Source organism: Nicotiana sylvestris, chromosome 6, assembly GCF_000393655.2.
Source record: "Nicotiana sylvestris chromosome 6, ASM39365v2, whole genome shotgun sequence".
NCBI lineage: Eukaryota > Viridiplantae > Streptophyta > Magnoliopsida > Solanales > Solanaceae > Nicotiana > Nicotiana sylvestris.
In genome coordinates, this window is record NC_091062.1 from 113458450 (window position 1) to 113478782 (window position 20333).

Here is a 20333-nt window from a genome sequence, read left to right on the forward strand (position 1 = left end):
TTATCTTGAGATGTGTTTTCTCAAATTTTATGAGATCTCCACGTAGTTCATCATATGATAGTTTGTCTAAATCATGAGATTCAAGCGTAACTACTTTTGTCTGCGATGTGGTAGGCAAACTTCTTAGGATTTTTCGAACTTGCTCACCACTTGAGTAAGGTCTACCAAAGGCTTTCAGATTGCCAATGATTTTGTTGAATCATGCAAATATTTCTTCAATGGATTTACCTTCTTTCATCTGGAAGAGTTCATAGTCGTGAACTAACAGGTTTCTCCGTGTTTCTTTCACTTTGCTAGTTCCTTCGTAGGTAACTTCCAGTTTGTCCTATATTTCCTTGGCGGTATCACAGCTTGAAATTTTCTCATATTCTTCTCCACTAATAGCATTATATAGAAAGTATCATGCCTTAGCTTTAACTTGAACAACAACCAATTGCCCGTTAGAGTAGTCATTTATATCTTCAGGATCAGCAGATGGTTGTCATAGGATGTTGCATATATTTCCATGCGCACCTTCTAATGAGAGAAGTGTTGACCATTGAAATATGGTGGCCTTACTTGCGATGTCCCTTCTTGAAAGAGTGCTCCAACAGTTACTTAGTTTGACATGATCTTTTCTCACTAGTTGTTAAGCAAAAGATAAATATGTGAGACCTACTCTGATACCAATTGAAAGTGCAAGAGGGGGTAAATTGTCGATTTTCCTTTTTGTATCCTAAGTAGTTGACTAGTTTACCAATTAGTCGAATAAAAATAAAAATAAAATATAACTGAAAGTAGAAGTAAAATGCATGAATTAAAGACACCTAGGTTTTTATACTGGAATTCAATGTGAATCATACTCTTGTCCCCTTGAGTTGCAAGGGTGTTCTCTTTTTAAAACTCCTTGAATAATGTCGTATAATTGTGTTGATGTTATCTCCGAACATCAACTCACTTTAGAATTAAAGTACGCTCGTAATATTTTCAATACAATGCCTCACTAATGTTTTTCTCTCTTTCTTCTCTGTTGATTACACAGTAAACTTTGCTAAGATTACGATGCTTGTTTAGAGTAGAAAAAAGAGTACGAAGTTGGTGTGATCAAAGTATATCTCTCTGTATAAGGTGAAATCGGAGGGTCTAATATCTCGTCATTAAAGCATTTCGGGGGATCACCTCGAGACCTCGAGGCTGCGAGGCTGTGGTCGATCTCCCTCCCTCGAGGTTCGTTGACACCCAGCCTAACGACAATGTTATCTGCAGTCATGATGGGACTGGAGAGCTCCCTAGGCATGCAGCTAATATTGGTAGAGTTAGGTGCCATCTAGTTGTCCCATCCCCCCCCCCCACTTTTGTAATTAATGCTTTTGTACTATGTTGGAGTTCACCTCCTATATAAAGGGAATCTTTGACATTTTGTAGGGGCTCGACTGTTGCTCTATCCGCTCCCTAAGAAATATATTAAAATATTCTCTTTGCTCTCTCATACACTCTCTTGATATTATTGCTTTCATTTACTGTCTTCATATTCGTTCATCATTTATTGCTTACCATTGGCCATAAAGAGCCTTCGTTGATTATTTCATAACTGTTAGACCCACGATAGCTCGAGTCTGAGCCCTGGAATAGACTTCGAGGCCCAAATCTACCAGCTCAAGGCCCTGAATAGCTGACCCAACGGGTTGGTTATAGTCCTCTCCCTAACTTTATTTCATCTCTGAGTCTCATATACTCAGCATCAACTGCTTAATAAACTAGCATAAAAATAGATCACGTATTTTTAGAGTCTCATCAATAAATTTAATTGTTATTACTATTTTACGATAAACAGTTTGGCACCCACCGAGGGGCTAAAAATAATAGTCATTATTTTCTTGCTGGTTTCGTCACGCAACGCAAGTTATCTTTCACGTTTTGTCTTGTCCAAGATCTTCGATTTCAGGTCAATATGTCTAACTTAGTGAATGGAGGCGAAAACAACAATATCGAGGACCATAAAGAGAACGGCGTGGATGTTCCGGGTGTTGGTGTGCCACCACAAAACCTTTGGAATGGCCAGAACGAAACCCCGGGGACACGGCCTAGTGCGACACCCAACATGTCGTTATAAGCTCGCATACCGACAGGAACGTGCGTTAGGGAGATCCACAAGAAGCTCAGAAAACCCCGACCAGGGAAGAACGTGAGGTTGGCCTTCATGTTATTTTTGAAATGTTGTAGGCACAATAGCTAGCTATTGCTCAGCTGCAAAGTCATTAGAAAACTCCCAGCACGGTAGCACCGGGGATAGCTCTTCCAGCTGAATAGGTGCCGGAGAGATCGAGCAACAACGGGTCGATGACCGATCCCGCAATCACAAAAATGTTAGAGGACCTCACCATAAGGATCGAATCGGGCGAGAAAATGATAGAAGCCAATGACAAAAAGGTCGAAATACAACTCCAGGGTTGACCAAATTCCGGGCGCACCCCCGGTCCTGAAAGGCGTGGATTCGAAGAAGTTCATACAAAGGTCGTTCCCCGAGGAAGCGGCCCCTAAACCCATTCCAAAGAAGTTCAGAATGCCATAACTCCCAAAGTACGACGGGACCTCAGACCCCAATGAACACGTTACTACCTACACTTATGCAATGAAGGGCAACGATATAAAGGATGACGAGATCGAGTCCGTCTTACTAAAGAAGTTCGGGTAAACACTCTCGAAGGGGGCCATGATGTGGTATTACAACCTAGCTCCCAACTCCATAGATTCATTTGCCATGCTAGCAGACACCTTCATAAAAGCATATGCCGGTGCCATCAAAGTAGCAATGAGGAAATCTGACGTGTTCAAAATCAAGCAGAGAGAGAACGAAATGATGCGAGGGTTCGTATCTCGCTTCCAAATGGAATGGTTGGAGCTACCACTAGTCTCCGACAACTGGGCAGTGCAGGATTTCACTCAAGGTCTGAACGAACGAAGCTCGGCGGCTTCAAAACTGTTGAAACAGAATTTGATCGAATATCCCGCTGTGACCTGGTTGGACGTCCATAACCGATACCAATCAAAAATCAGGGCCGAGGATGACTAGCTGGGAGACCCCTCGGGCTCAGTATATCCAAGAAGGCTCTTGGCGAAGGATCCAAAGCCAAACAAAGAAAAATACCAACCATACACCGAAGACAGAAGGAACGCTCCGAGGCGCAACCCACATCGCAACGATCGAAGGATAGACCGAGGACAGAATCCTCGGGGACTCATCAACAGAGCCGGATTCAATAGGGATGCGGGGCCAACAAAGGCGCCACGCTTATCAGAGTACAACTTCAACGTCGATGTATCAGACATCGTGTTCGCCATCAGCAAAATCAAAGACGCCAGATGGCCCAGACCTGTACAGTCGGATCCTTTGCAAAGAAACTACAATTTATTATGAGAATTTCACAACACGCACAGACATAGGACCGAAGATTGCCGACAACTGCGGGAGGAAGTGGCCCAGTTACTCAAGGGAGATGAGCCGCAACATGTCATCCACACGATATTTTAGGATGGCCGCCACTAGCCGAAATGCGGAAGTCCCTTCCAGTATAGGGACTAAGAGATAAATCGACAAAAAATAGCAGCCGCGAGACCATCTCCAAGGTTCGAAATAACCATCTTCTTTTTGTTTTATATTATATTTCATGCTGACCCTTATGCAGGCACCCGACCGAAGCAATCAAAGCGCTGACCCGGTTTAAAGACCTTAAGGTTTTAAAGCATCCGTTGCACTCTTTCCTTCGATCGAGTTTTTATCCCGATAAGGGTTTTTACTGGCAAGGTTTTTAACGAGGCAACATCCACATGCTATCTAAGGAAGACTCGACAAGTATTCTAGGTTTCTTTTTGTAATTAACCCCGAATACTGGAGGGCATCCCCCCATGGTCCCATTAGTAAAATGATTTATCGGGCCAAATGATCGAACAAATTGTGCCTATATAGTCGGTCCCTCGACAACAAAACTATGTATACTTGCGCCAAGCAATCAAAGAATGCCTTTTGTTAAAGCACCTCATGCTCCAAAGGAAACTCAGCATTTTTGCTAAAACGATTCCTCCATCAAAGATGTCCTGAATACTTAGAGACTAGAGTCAACAATTCGATACCCGTATGACCTCAGGGTCAGAACTCCAAACTCATAAGCCCTCAACGAGGCAACATGAAAATCACGAAACCTCTCCATGGCCAAATGCCCCCCGAACACTTGGGGATTGGCACCGATATCTCCAAAATTACACGAACCTAGGGTCGAGATCTCCAAACCATAAGTCCTCGATGAGGAAATACAGAGTTTTCAAATAATGGCTCCCGAGTCGAGAAACCCTCGATGACTCAGGGACTGCCGTCAAGCGTCATCACCACCGACTTATCAAAACCCGAGGTCGTATGACCCCAAGTAGGCAGACTCGATCCTGTAAGCCCTCAACGGCATGTAAAACTATAAGACCTCAATGGCATGTAAAACCTGTAAGACCTCAACGACATGTAAAACTATAAGACCTCAACAACATGTAAAACTGTAATACTTTAATGGCATGTAAAACCTGTAAAACCTAAATGGCATGAAAAACTTTAAGACCTCAACTGCATATAAAACCTATAAGACCTCAATGGAATGTAAAACTGTAAGACCTCATTGGCATGTAAAACTTGTAATACCTCACAAAGGCATAGACATGATCCTAAAATTTCGGCTATATATCGAACATGTAAGACCCTTAAAAAGGCATACCCTCGATATAGATGCCGAAACTACTTCACTCGGGACTCAAAGGCTCTGGCCAAACATAAGTGACTCTGGTCACACGGCTGTACCAGCCGAACTAATGCGACTCGGGGACGCTCGACCGTCGCTACAAGGCGTAAGAGCCATTGTCGCCAGCCTACACAGGCCTTCAATTACTCCGAATCTACTTCAGAAAGAACCGATTAACAGCCTACCCTCGATATAGGAAAATGAGCTTCGACCATGTCGGCTCCAAATCACAGGCTTTGAGCTACTCATCCTCTAAGCCAAACCTCCTAAGGTGCTCGAACATCGCTGCAAGTTACTCGAAATTGAGGTTCTTCCTGAACCGACGACGAGTCATGCAAAAATTACTTCAAAAGTCCTTAACGAAAGGAAAATAAAACCTACATAAAAGGTCGCATCAACCAAGTACGTAAGAGCCTTTGTCGCCAACCTAATGAGCCTCATGGCCACACACATAATAGGTCGCATTGACCGAAAGCGTAAGAGCCAGTATCACCAGCCTGAAATCTGAAAACTTGAGGGTCAAAATGAGCTCGAGTCGTAACCCGATTTGGAGACTGGACCCAAAATAGTTAACTATATATGCCTAATGGAAAAGTGTGAGAGCCATTGTCGCCAACTTACACTAAAAGGACATTTCGGTCCAAGGCGTAAGAGCCTTTCTCGCCAGCCCACGCGAACGTAAAAGCCTGAGGGTCAAATGAGCTAGAGTCAAAATCTGACTTGGAGACTAAACCCAAAATGGTTGAACAAAATCATAAGAGGTCAAGCGCCAGCTTATACTAAAGGTAGCATCGACCAAGAGCATAAGAGCCCCCCGGGCCAGCCTAATGAGCCCCATGGCCGTATCATCAACTCTAAAGACTCCTACTAACTCAAGAGATCGGATTTATCTGGCTAAAATCTTGGCAAACAGAAACCCAGAAGATACAAAACTGCGAGGTTCCCCCTTATACACACAGGTAATAGAATACAAGCTCCGTTTACAACATACTATGAAAGCTATATACACAAGGACAAGAAGAAAAGAAAAGGTCCCCCTTAGGGACTATGGCCCGGTAGCCTCATCCTCACCATCTTCGGCATTGGATAGAAGGAACTTGGCATCATACTCTTCCACCTTGGCTTGATCGATCTCCTCCAAAAGATCGAAACCCCTAGTGTGAACTTCCTCGAGAGTTTCCCTCCGAGATTTGCACTTTGCGTACTCTTTACTACTGCTCGCACCACCAAGAGTTCTCCTTAGCCCAGCTCTGGCAGTGGCAGCACTCTTCAAATAGGCTGCTGCTCTCTGATCCGCCCTAGTGCTACTCATCACAGCCTCGTTCCGGGCATTCACTACCTCAGCCTTCGCCTTCGAAAGCTCAGACTTGAGCCTCGCGATCATGTTTGCCTGGGCAAAATTACTCACATGAGTGGTCCGGATTTGCATCTTCAAGGTGTAAGCTTTATCCAAAGCACTCTCTTTGGCCGCAACTTGGGCATCTGCATGAGCTTGCACCTCATCAAACTCACGTTTGACCCTGCCAACTTCGCCCCAGAGCCGCTCCAGCTCCTCCGTTTTTTTCTCCAACTGAAATGTCGAAATGTTAACCTCTGGAAACGAAAGAAGGAGCATACGTCAACATGAAACACAAGATACTTGTATCTCGAGGAAGCTCTTACGGCTCTGGCTTCGACTTGCCTCGCACCGTAAGGATACCAGCTCGCTTTCTTTTTCCTCACAAAGAAGCTGAAGGGATTTCTCCCTATCTAAAGTTATCCGCAACCAAGCCCTATAACGAAGTAGCTCGGATTTGAGCCTGTCAAAGGCCTGCGAAAGAAAATTCAATAAGAAAGGAAAAGCACGAGGCCAGAATAGACCCATGCCAGCTACCAAATTTACCATAAAGCCGAGCCGCTGAGCATCACTAAAAGACAACACAATGTTCAATGACTTAGTATCCCTCGAAACGCCATCAACAGAAACGGGGAATGTTCTTTCGAGAATGGAAGTCCCCAAAACAGAATGATCGGTCGGGTTGCCTTTCTTGATTCGCTGAGAAGGACTCGCCCCGCTGCGAACCTCCTCGCACCCTGGAGATTCTTTTCGTTTATCATCGACCCTCAACCCCGAGGTCGGTAGTCTCTCCTCCTCTCCTAAAGAGCACAGTCTCATTTCAGAAAAATCTCTGGTACCTGCGGCGGATAAGTAAGTACCTTGAAAAGAAAAACACCATTTTGGGGAAACAAGTCACCAGGAGCCTACCATGATGCTTTGCCTCCTAACTCCCTTTGGATAGGTCTTGCCACCTGTGCCTATCATAAGTCGAGCAGGCTGCCAGCTTACAAGACCACTCTGCTAGATCAGGGACCTCGTTCGGCAACTAGGGAGTCGCTACAAAAATGAAACAGAAAAATGTCATTACGAAGCCCGCCCCTAGTCAAAACAATGAAAAAACAGGTGCGACACTTACGTGTGAACTTCCATTTCTCAGGAAAGGACAGAAACTCTCCGGGAATGATATCGATCGTTCGAACTCGAACGAATCGGTTCATCCATTCATAGTCCTCGTCCTCTACGATGTTAACGATAGGAGCACGGGTGGATCAACGCTGTAGAATGATCAAACCTTGATAGCGCAGTGGCCGATATAACCTCACGAGATGACTGGGGGTAAACTCAATCCCGGCGTTATCGGCAAAATATCTTATCGTCTGCACTATTTTCCAAAGGAATGGGTGAGTCTGTGCCAAGGTAACCTGATATCTCCAACAGAACTCAAGCACAACCCGGTCGGGGGGACCCGATGCAAAAGTATGCGTGTACACGCTCAAAAACCCATCGACATAGGTCATGATGCTCTCCTCGGAGGAAGGCACTTGCAATACCATGCCTTCCCCCCATCCGCAATCTTTTCTGATCATCTTGAGGTTTTCCTCTCTCACTGATGAGATAAACCTCGATGCATGATCCTGACGTCCTGAAATAGCTGGGGTTTTCCCCAACATAAAGTCTTTTCACGAAGAAAGGCACCTCGAGGCCCGTTCATCGGGCACCGCCGGTGTACCACCGGCCGAATTCGGAATGTAAGCATAACTCCCCTCTCTTTGGTGAGCGGAGGTAAACGTATCAGTCATGTCTATGGTAAAATGAGAAGGGGGAGATATTAATTTGAGTAAAGATTTTGAGTAGGAATAACGAGAGAACAAGCACAGAGTGCCAGGTCCTGTGGTTACTAAAAGCAGCAGAATCTCCACTTGAGAGGCGAATATATAGGGGCAAGGCAGCGGCTGGTCACCTACCTAGAGGGCCAAATAATTCTGGCCGCGTTAACGTCACCATTTTTCTAGGGAAATATACTTACGGGACCACCCCGGGTCCCTTCACCAGATTGTTCGGATGCTACTATCTCGTGAAATTCGAAAGGAAGCGAGGCCTCAAGGGCTCATAGCTATCACCAGTACCGGCCCTAAAGAAGCTGCCAAACTAACTTCGGGACAGGACCCAATTTAGGGGTCCCGGCCGCTCTGAATACGATTTTCGAAGAGCTAACGCCTAGAGTCGAAGGATAACTCTGCTCGAGTAGTGAGGTAAAAAGAACGAAAAGATAGAGTGAAGAAAAACCCTTTATTTTCATTAACAAAATATATTTACAAGGGACGTCTTTACAAGAATCACTCCACGGGGGTTACATGCACAGATAGGGAGGGCAAAAGTGACACAAGGCCTACTCTTTCTCACCACTGCCCGAACCATCTCCGGGATCCTCGTTTGGGACGATCAATAGTGCCAACTTTCTCTCCAGCTCCCGGGCCTCCTCAATTCCATGTGACAGATCGATGCCCCGACCTTGATCTCCTCCAATGTTTTTCTCCTCACCTCCGCCCTGGCATGTTCGATCGCCTGAGCTAGTTTCTGCTCAGCCTTCATCGATACGTCACGGGTCGTTTGATGTGCTGTGGGTGCGTCCTTCAGGTAAGTAGCTATGTTTCTTCTCGGACTTGGCCACAACTAACTCAGCTATCTCATTTCGAGCATCCTTGAGAAGATCACAGGTTGACGCCAACTCCAAGGTCACTGCCTCATTTTGTTTCCTTAGCCGGAAGATCTCCACATTCAATCACCCAATTTGCGAATCATTTTGCTCGACCTACAAAAAGAAAGGTAAACCGGTCAGTATCAAATTTCGGGAACAAGGGAAAGACTCATGCATAACAAAATACCTTCTCGACAAGGGCAACTTTTTCTCGGAGTGCTCCCCCCAAAGTAGCCCGGAGATCACCTGACTCTTTCCCCTTCTGGACAGAACGAGCCTCGGATTCTCGCAGTCTCGAGGATAGCTTCTCAAGCTCCTTCTCACGGCATAAAATCTCCTCGTTAAGCCTGAAGAGGGCATGATCGTACATCTCCTTGCACTACAGCAAAACAGAAGAGTTAGAAGAATGAAGAAGGGTGTCCGTGGCTAAAAGAAATATACTTAAAGAAGCTATCACCTACTGCATGAACCTCTCGGCCGCCTTGACGAAGCCGGGAGTATCAAGATTAATGTTCTTGCTAACGTCGTCAAGAATATAGCCAAGCGTGCCTCCCCCTTGAGATTTGACATCCCTTAGCTCCCTTGACGAAAAATGGGAGCCAAAAATGAAATTGCCTATATCTTCAATGTCCCCGAGGTGCAGTTCCTGCTCCTGAAAAGCTCCAGGTCCCGACCCTTCAGGGCCAACGACAATGGTCCCCCCAACAAAGACTGCATCGAACCCGGTCATAGGATCCGAGGCCATACTGATGCCCTCCTCGATTACCTTCGGTCCATGGGGATGACCTGAGTCAACCATTCCCGAATCGGCAGCCTCTGGTCGGGGTATCTGTGGGGATTTCGCGACCAACCTCGGCCTCTCCTCCATGCGATACCCACTGTCATCACTGTTTTCGTCATCAGTACCGAGGGTCGCCTCGAAAACAGATGTTGAAGTCCCAATAGCGATTTTAGGTTTATGCGGCTTAGGTTTCTCTACCACAGGAGGGTCGATAGCCTCCTTGCCTTTCCTTTTATTTCTATCAGCGGGCTTCGAAACCTCCGTCGCGCCTCCAGGGGGTGGTCTCATCAGCATATTCTTGCCAAGGCCTGCATGAGCATAGTGGCCACAACTTGTTAGCACAAGGAGGTACAAATAAAAAAAACATAGGGTTGAAACGTAGGCGGCAGGAGAAACTTTACCATGATTCTTGGCCACCCACCGCGTCTTGGCCAGGTCGATCCAAGATCGGGAAAGATACGGAAACTTTTTGTCCAACTACTCAATCCACCCCGGTAGATCCGAGACCGCTTCAGAATACCAAGCGGCGGCTGCAGAAAATAAAAAGAGGTTATCTTTTTGGAAGAAAGGAAAGAAGATCTCAAAACATGTCTGAAGGAAAAAATACTTACGCTGGATGTTCCATCTCTCCGGGAAAGGCATCCTCTTGGACGGAATGATGTCCGAGGTTTTAACCCGGACGAACCTACTCATCCACCCCTGATCTTTCTCCTCGTCGGTGCTCGAGAAAAACGATTTCTTGGATCGATGACGAAGCCTAATCAAGCCTCAATAAAACCGGGGGTTGTACATCCTGATCAAATGATTCAGGGTAAAGGTCTCGTCCCCAACCTTATCAGTAAAATAACGGAGCATCAAGACTATCCTCAAAAAATAGGGATAGATTTGACCAAGCGTCACCTAATATTTGTCGCAAAAGTCAAGAATGACCGGATCTATCTCCGGAGAAAGGGATCCAGAAGGCTCAGCCGAACTCAAAGTAAAGGGATAAGTATATACGTGGAGGAAATCGTCTTTTGAATCCGTTATGTTCTCATCAGGGTCAGGAATCTCCACCTCCACTGCCTTCTTCCATCGGTAGTCCTTTTTTACCGTCCCCGTATCGGTCACGACACCAACGTACCGGGACACGTGTTCCCATTGGCCTAGTGTAGCAGGGGAAATATCGATCGCATAATCTTTCGACATGTCAAGATCGGGGGGAGTACATTGTCCCAGAGTGGGTATCACCTTCATTTTCTCCTTAGACGACCGAGGTGAAGAGGTGACTTCGTTCGGCCGAGGAACCGTCCTGGAAGTTCTGGCCATTACGACGGTAAAATTTTCTCTAAGAAAGTGAAAAGGGAGAATGTAAAAGAAGATGGGTCTGGATCCGCGAATTTGAAGATGTTTGGAAAATAAGGATTATCAAAAGGTTTATGTATTTATAGGAACAACATAGGTAGCGGAAGGGACGAGCCAATAGCGGTTCGTGAATCTCTCGATAGTCGCATTTGACGGCGACCCTTGCATATTTTTTGGGACATGAAATTTAATGCTCTGATAGGTTGACGTCACGGCAATGATGTCCTCGGAACGGAGGCTCAAAATCGTTTCATATCACTTCGTTCTAAGAAACGCGGAGACTATTTGTATAAGGCAAAATTGGAGGGTCCAATTTCTCGTCATTAAGGCATTTCGGGGGATCACCTCGAGACCTCAAGGATGCGAGGCTGTGGTCGATCTCCCTCTCTCGAGGTTCGTTGATGCCCGGCCTAACGACAATGTTTTCCGCGATCATGATAGGAATGGAGAGCTCCCTAGGCATGCATCTAATATTGGCATAGCTAGGTGCCATCTAGTTGTCACATCCCCCCACTTTTGTAATTAATGCTTTTGTACTATGTTGGAGTTTCCCTCTTATATAAAGGGAATCTTTGACATTTTGTAAGGGCTCGTCTGTTGCTCCATCCGCTCCATAAGAAATATAGAAAAACATTCTCTTTGCTCTCTCATACGCTCTCTTGATATTATTGCTTTCATTTACTGTCTTCATATTCGTTCATCATTTATTGCTTATAATTGGCCATAAAGAGCCTTCGTTGATTATTTCATAACTGTTAGCCCTACCTCGATCACCCACGATAGCTCGAGTCCGAGCTCTGGAATCGACTTCGAGGCCCCAAATCGACCGGCTCGAGGCCATGAATAGCTGACCCAACGGTTTGGTTATAGTCCTCTCCCTAACTTTATTTCATCTCTGATTCTCATATACTCTGCATCAACTTCTTAATAAACTAGCATAAAAATAGATCACGTATTTTTAGAGTCCCATCAACAAATTTAATTGTTATTATCATTTTCACGGTAAACACTCTTCAAGACTAGTACCAAGGTACATATATACTACGTGAGGTCTTCTTGTCTCTTGATTGACGTGAATCTTGAGAGATTGTAAATCCAAGGGAGTTGATCCTTGAAAGGAATCGTAGAATGATTCTTTCCAAGAATAAGATTGCTTCTGTTGATTTGCCTTGACTTGTGGTCTTGATTGGACTTTTCCTTTGCTAAGCAGATATTTCCGTTATTTGATAAATCAAATCAGATCCTTTGACCCCGGTTTTTAATTGTCTTCCTTTGATGGAGGAATCTTCAGTGCATAGTTTCGTAATCTTGGCTTCATTTAATTTAGGTCCTTCCTATATTATCCTCCATTAATCTACTGCCAAATCCTTGATTGATTTTTCTTTCGGATTTCCGCTACTCTTTCCTTTTTCGTCTCTAATCTTCGAGACTTCCTTTCCATTGCTTTAGAAGTGTTTCTGGCTTTCTGCATATAAAAGATGTGTTATTTTACATTATTAAAATAAACGTAGATATAACACCTAACCCACTTCAAATTTCATTGGGCTTTTAAGGAAATTCAGTTAGTTATTTCTCCCGGCCCAATCAGAAAGGCAGGAAACAAATTATAGAAAGTAAAATTAGAAAAGTTATTGAGCAAACCTATTTGACAATGAAATGCGAGCAAACCTCTTACTACATTTAAATTTCTGAGGTCGTTAATACATCTCCGATTGTCAACTTATGAATATATGTAATCCCATTGAACAATATAGCCTTTTTCCCTCTTGTATTCAGGAAAAAAGTGGAGTAGTCTTATTCCCTCCGATTGTCGTCTCCCACCCAATGCCTATCTACCCCCCCCCCCCCCCACACACACACACAGAAAAAAAAAGAGAAAAAGAAAATTTTGTCCAAAATAGTGAAAGAAAGTAAGGAGTCAAAGAGGGAAAAAGAAATTAAAAACAAGAAGAACATTGTTCCCCTAATCTAGGAGAATGAAAGTGAGTATCGATGCTACCTAATACAAATACAGGCAGCTTTGACTACCTTATACAAACCAATTAGCTCGAACCTTGAAGCAGTTGGATAAACAATTGTCATACTTGTACGTACTAAGTAGGGGTTACGACCTTTATGGTCTACTCTTTCATTCTTCTCCATCGATTCTCTTTCCAACTTAACTATATATCTCCATGCATGATTCCAACTCCATGCACATACGTTCTCCTTAATTACCTGAACAAAGCAGTGCAGAGAACAAAAATCGCGCTTAACAATTTGATTATCCCAAGGAAAAAGAAATTAACTTCGTCCACCAAGTGAGACAAAGTTCAAACAATGCTACTAGCTCCCTTCTTAAATAATGATGGCTGTTACTGTTCTCAGTATAAGTTTTAGCTGATTTTTGGTGTTAATTTAAAAAAAAATAATATCGATAAATTACATATTCTTGCATGTATTCGAAAAACGTAATAAAAGATAGGCTATTTGACTCTCTAAATAGAAACGATTATCATTATTTTTGGGATAATGGGAGTAATATCTTCTTTTCTTTTCTTTTTTTCATCAGGGAGTATATTTTCTCAAACAGTATAACTTTTACGGATGCGAGCTCTGGCAGTTTTAATTTATAGTAATTAAAAGGCGGAAATAGATGCTTCCTGAATTGTTAAGAAAAATGATTCATTAATGTGCCATGATGATGACACTATAAACGTGATTTAGGAGTTAAAAAAAGTGGTATATTGGTGATAATTAAACTAGAGATTCAAAATCTGTCTTTTGGCTCATTAAGCTGATCAACTGAGCTAGAGAAAGAGCTGGAATGATTTTGATATATCTTTCCGCTTACTGCCAAAACAAAAGACAAACTAGTTAGCAAGTTCAAAAAGGTATATATTCTAGCTCTATGAGAGATCAGATCTCAGAGACCTGATTTACCTAGGTGACTAAATTTTTACCGTTATCACATGACTAACCTTGGCCTTCCTCAGACTTAAATCGATCTATGTTGCTCGCATTCTCTAAAAATATTGCATGTCAGATTCTCCAAAAATTATGTATTTTTGAAAAATCTCATACGAGTACAACAATATTTTTGAAGAGCATGTAAAATATAGCACTTAAAATCATGATAGTTCAAAGCAAAATATATGCAGTACCTCAGTCGAGAAAAGGTGCAGCAATGTATTAAATTTGACAGTGCAAAGGAAATTAGTAATTTCTGTAATTATGAATCTAAATTATATATCTCAGTATAAAAATACTTTACTCTATCAATACAATTTCAATAATTATACTATGATATTATCACTATATTTTCCAAGTATTATATCAGATTTGCTATAAAAATTTACCTATTGTAAGAGGTGAAACTTAATTTGATTGTGTTCTTTGTCAATTGTCAGTTCATAAAACATAATATTATTAGGAATATAGTACACAAAATAAACATTTCTGTCTTTCGAATTAGCATGCCTCATGAGCTCTGAATGTTTATTCTAGCCAAGACAAGGCTTATGGGAACATATACAATCACCTCCAGGTTGGTAATATGTAGTTTCCAAAATGTGCACACGATAAATACACACAACTACTTGTTATTAAGGATTCAAATGCTCCGAAATATTAGATTGTCAATAAGTAAAAGAACGCAATGGTTATACATAAACAAAATCTGGCAAACTGAAGAAATCCTGACAAAGAAAAGAGGCAATGCCCATCGATATTATAATAATACAAAATTCACTTTGATCATATATAAATCGCAAAAAATATACTGATCATAATTTTACTACAAAACTTATTTAAACATGAATTCAAGAAACCCCACTAAATATTTGGTACATCTAGCTAAGTAGAACGGAACATTGATGCTAATCCTGTGGAGAAATCAAATAGGTAGAGTCGAGGAGAAAAGACATGTCAAAGAACAGAATCTTGTGATACTTGTGAGAGAGTCAAGTAATGAGACCAAATTATGACGGCCGCCAAACTATTGGTAACCCTTTTCATCGTATTCTTAAAAATTTGGTTCAATGAAGGTCAAGACATGTCAACATGATAGGAAAAACAATTAGATAAAATGTTTATACAAAATCATGTTACTTATTAGGTAATTACACATAAATCTCTTCATAAACATTAATCAAGGTTCTGATAAAATGAGTAACTAATCTACTATCACAAGTTAAGATTCACTAATGGTGTAAAAAAAATTTACACTATTAATATATATAACTTAAATCCATCTGAAGAATAAGAAAGATAACCTGCAATAACATATTAAAACCCAATGATAGTATAATTATTTATTTTTTTTGCACTGTGAGTATATGAGTTAAATACTTAAATCCAAAACTAAAATACCAACGAAATTATTCCAAAAGATTCAAAATGTGGCAGCCAACGGAGAGTCGCAGTTTTTGCAGAAATCAATTGAACACTCAAAAGGAAAATAAATGTAAAAAGACAGTAATCTTTCTACGAACAGTAAGTAACACAACGGAGGAAAAGCCTGACTTGTGATTGTCAAGTCGCTTTATCAACTCTCTTCCAACATTCAGTGGACCCCATTTCTCTGACAATTCACAAGATCTCTCAATATTGCTGCACCTTCCTTCCTCTTTCTCTCTCTTGAAGATTGAAGCTTAATTTGGCCTTTAGATTCTTAACCTTGTATCATTCCATTATAGTGAAAATTCTTGAACTAAGAGCTAGCTCCCCCACAAGTTTGGACCTTTTTTCTAGTATATGACTCCAGAATTTTGAGCAAGTGAGTTCAGAGTGAACAAGCTTAGAGTATACCTTTTAACTTTTTTGCATATATATACATAAGTCGAGTGGAAAAAAATAACCCACCTTTATTCGTCTAAATGACTTCCGTTGTACTGGCTTAATCCCATGGCTGAACTAGAAGTATTCCCAAACTTGGCCAGCTCAGTTTTGGACAAAAAGGGCCTGTTTTCATTCCCTCCTACACCAAGAAAATCTCTTGTTAAGCTTCCTTCAATAGCTTCATTTCCACTCAGATTTATTTGCTTTCCTTTGTTATTCAGCATCAAGAAAGGATCTGAATTCTTTGCACTTGAATTACCCTCTAATGAACTCGAGTTCATAAGATCCCCGCCTAACAACAGCCTATTTCCAGCTTGATTATTATTGGTAGTCGTCAAAGTTGAAACAGCTGATGGAGGTGAATTCATCATTAATCCATTCAAATTCTGATCAGCTGCAAATTGTCCATTGCTTTTTGAAAAAGATGACCCCATCAGCCCAAATCCACTGCCAAAGAGGGCCGAATTGCTCCTCGTTGATCCCATTTGGGCTGCTTTTTGCAAAAGTGCAGTTGCCGACATATGAGATGGTGGTGTTGTTGTTTCTTGCTGATGACTGTTGTAGTACATTGAACTTATTGTCTCACACAAATTTCTTTTGTTATCTTCTTCCTCCCTTAAAACTCGCGAAGGAAGGGACGAGGAAGACCCAAAACCAGAATCATCACGACCACCGCCACCATTAACGAACCACTGTTGATTATTATGAGGGGGCGCCATTTGGACCAATTGATGAGGCAAGTTGCTAGTAGAGCTTGATGATGCTACTAAAAAATCATTGGCGTTATTACCTGAATTTGGATTAATATTATTTTCCAACCAAAGTGGCATCCTTGGTTTTTGTCCATCAACATTATTGAGCTGATGATTAATTGCAGGGTCCAATCCAAGTCCCATAAATTCAGGCCTAAATAAAGAATTACCAAATTGGGGATTTCCACTAATCATTCCCCCACTGAGCAATTCATTTCTGAAGTTAAGAGTTGCTGTACTTGGAACTGATGTAAATCTTGCACTTTCTTCTGCTAAAGCATCACAGAAGGCTCTGTGTGTTATAAAGCTGTCCTTTCTGTTCAATTTTCAAGAAACCAAAAAACAATCTTGGTTTATTAGTTGCATTAAAATTCAGGACATAGATTTACTTCATTTACTTCCACAAGTGAGTAATCATAGGACATTCATATTCTCTATTGTACTTGATGCAATAAATTTCAACTAGAAATGATAAAGATGTTTGATTAATTAGTTACCTGGAGAAGAGAGTTCCACAGTCACATTTATATTCTCTTGTACCACAAATCTTAGTATGAGCTTTCCAATCAGATTGAACTGCATATTTCTTTGAACATTTCTCACACTTCCATTTCTTCTCACCATGTTTTCTTGAATAGTGTTTTTTAATACCTGTTAAATCCCCTAGAGCTCTTGATGGATCATGGTGGATGCATGTCTTTTCTGGACAAATGTAAACTTTCTTTTTGATCACTTCATTTTTGTTTCTTTGCTTGAGCTTCCATGGTAAGTTGTGACCTCTTCTGTGGAGCTGCAAATTCTGGTCCCTTTGAAAACCCTTATTGCAGATTTCACATATGAATCGATTCGTCGCCATCAGTGACTTAGGTGATAGCGCTATCACTTCTGCGTCTGGATCTGTTCAACATAAAATTAAAAGAAAACCAATTATGAGGAAAGCAAGAAAAGGTAAGTCTTGAAATAAAGCTTGCTAAATGAATTACCTGGTTTTCCAGGGAGGTTTCTTTTTCTCTTGGCAGAAGGATTTGAATTAGGGTTTGGATCTTGAATGAAAGAAAGTCCATCATCAGACATCATTTCTGCAGCTGAAGTTTGGAGTGAAGATAGTGGAGAAGAAGGAGAAGGAGGATTTTAACTAAGAAAGAACCAAAAGAACAGCTCAGCTTCAGAAAAAACCAAAGATTTGCTGAAAACAGCTAAATCCCAAGATTATACTACAGTGTGAGGTAAACAAAAGGTAAAACCAGACAAAACAATGGTTACAACTGCATGATTCCTTCCATTCACAGAAAGACTACTAATTTCTTCTTCTTCTTCTTCTTTTGTTGTTACAGAGGTTCTCTACTATTCACTTTGTGTTTGAATCTTTAACTACAAAACTACCATACAATATTATGGCAGCTTAGCTTCTCTCTCTTTCTCTTTCTCTCCTTCTATTTTATTCCTTATCTCACACGGCTTTTCTCTCTATAGTCGGTTAGACATAGACTCAAGTGGACCACTTTCCCCTCCCCCCACCCCCCATCAACATACAAAATTCTGTTAAAAAAAATTTAGTTTAACTTCTATATACGTATTGACAATGTAAAAGGTTTTTTTTTATACTATTAAGTCGCCTGAAATAATTCAAAACTATAGAAATAGACATGAATTACATCACTAATGTAAAAATTCTTTAAATTATTAGTTTATGTAAATTTATATTTACATTAGGGTGAGTAAAGGGTATAACCTAAGTGTGAAAAGCTAGCCTTTGTTTCTAGGTACAGTTTAACATGCATCTGTTTGTACTAAATTTAGAGATAACTACAAGTAATGTTTCATAAAAATTACATAATAACATTAGTAAGCTGGAAAGTAAGTTGGTGCTATTTGCTATTAAAATACGATAGTATATGGAGTAGCATAAAATTTTTTACTCGATCACTACAAATAAGATAGATTCAAACTTACACTGGGGTGAGGAAAGGGAATAACAGTACTATGAGAATTACAGCTACCGTGTTGTACATGCATTTGTTTGTTTGTATTTTCAATTTAAATTCAAAGATTCCGCTTTTGAGTTATGCTCCTTTTGATGGCTTTTAATAGTGACGCTGAAAGTTGTCGTATTATTAGTATATAACAACGTAAATAAATAAAAAAAGAGAAGAGAATGAAATCATAGATCTCCAAAAAGGATTGATTGAGTTTAAGGGAGAAAAAGTGGGTTGCCTTTACAGCCATTCATAAGGTAAAAATGATTATGGCATTATTGGGTTTTGGACCCTTGGTTACTGAGAAAGAGAAAAAGCGATATAAAAATCCAAAAATAAAAGAGAAAGAGATAGAGAGCATCTGAGCTGCTCCCCTTGGTACGATGTCGTCCCGTGAAGTCCTAGCTGGAGGATATTTTATTGATTATTGCATTTGAGTGGGAGAATTAGGTGGGTGCACCCTGGGCCCAATATTGAACTATATACTACAATCCAAATCGACTAATAAGTTTATTTAGTTAACTACTTTTATTTGTGAAGGCCATGGTGATAAAGTTTAATCATGTAAATAAGATAAAACAGAGAAAGTGTTATTTCTATGGTACTGTAATATTGCTGGATGCATACATGTGTGATTTTATAAATCCCAAGTAAAGTAGCCGCATTGAGATTCTTGACATTATTACTTTTTTTTTTTTTTAAGGAACTATATGCAAGAGATATTAGTGATAAATTTTGAGAATTCATAGTTTAAGCCTTGATCTTCCTAATGTGTAAATGTAAATATGAGTATATTGTACAACAGTAGTATACTCGAGTTAATTTTGATTCTGATTATAAAGTAATGTGGCATTCAGCAGTAGCTAATTGTCATTGTACAACAATAGTTGTTCCCTCCGTGTCAGTTTATATGATTGTATTTTCTATTTAATTCGTCCAAAGAAAAATAGTTTTCTGAATTTATGAATAATTTATCTTAATTTACCTATAATGACATATGATAATTTTTTATAGTCACATAAATATTATATTATATTTAAGTCACATATTTGAAAAAAACATCCAGTTAAATTATGTCATATAAATTAGAACGGGACGAGTAACTTGTGTTTGAATTTACAAAGTAATTGAAATTGTTCTTCTGTACATGGAAACGGTAGTATACAGACAAATAGGAGGACAGGAGGTGGCTGGTGTCTCTTGCAATGTCGTGTAGCTAATCGGGGATAAATACTCACTCGCACATCAATCTAATAAATATATAATATATGTCTTTACAAATTTAATTTTCACTAAATTATTAATATATATATTCACTTTAATTTATCATTTAACCAAAAATTAATATGATTTGGTGTAAATACATGAAAATAATATCTGCCACTAGAATATCTAACTGCAGCACCACACGTATTTCTAGAAATTTGTCGCCCCCTTCAATTCCTCCCAGGGTTGTACGTACAGAAACACCCTTTCTCCAACAAATAGAATTGTTATGCTAATAATAAAGAGTTCCCATTGAAATCAAAAGAGAGATAAATAAATGAGGTAGAATATCTGTCTTCTGACTCGGTCACTTCACCAGAAAGGCAGAAACTCTCCCTCTTTCGGTTGGGGTCCCCTGCTAACTGCCAAATGCTAATCGACTATGGACGTTTCCCTTTGCATATTCTCACTATTTCTTGCTCCACTATTGTTGTTCTATATAAGTACTCTATTATTCCGTTGTTTGCTTTAATGTATTGGCAACCGGCCCAGCCAAAATAGTAGTTTTAGGAGCATGGCAAAGGTTAGGGCACTCTTATAAGCTTCGATGGCGTTAGAGGAACGTACTTGCATTTGTTGTTTATATTTGTTTACCCTTAAAAATGAGTAACAATAATATT

The 20333-nt window shown here is 40.6% G+C and overlaps 1 protein-coding gene across 1 annotated transcript; it reads right to left on the reverse strand.

Moving 5' to 3' along the window:
• Positions 1-15243: 15243 nt before the first annotated feature.
• On the reverse strand, positions 15244-17925 carry LOC104237114 (zinc finger protein BALDIBIS-like). The gene is made up of 3 exons (XM_009791199.2): positions 17455-17925; positions 16969-17368; positions 15244-16787 (listed from the first exon to the last, which is right to left on the reverse strand). The coding sequence occupies exons 1-3, from the start codon at positions 17546-17548 to the stop codon at positions 15746-15748; spliced, it is 1536 nt and encodes a 511-aa protein (XP_009789501.1). The 5' UTR covers positions 17549-17925; the 3' UTR covers positions 15244-15745.
• Positions 17926-20333: the final 2408 nt, after the last annotated feature.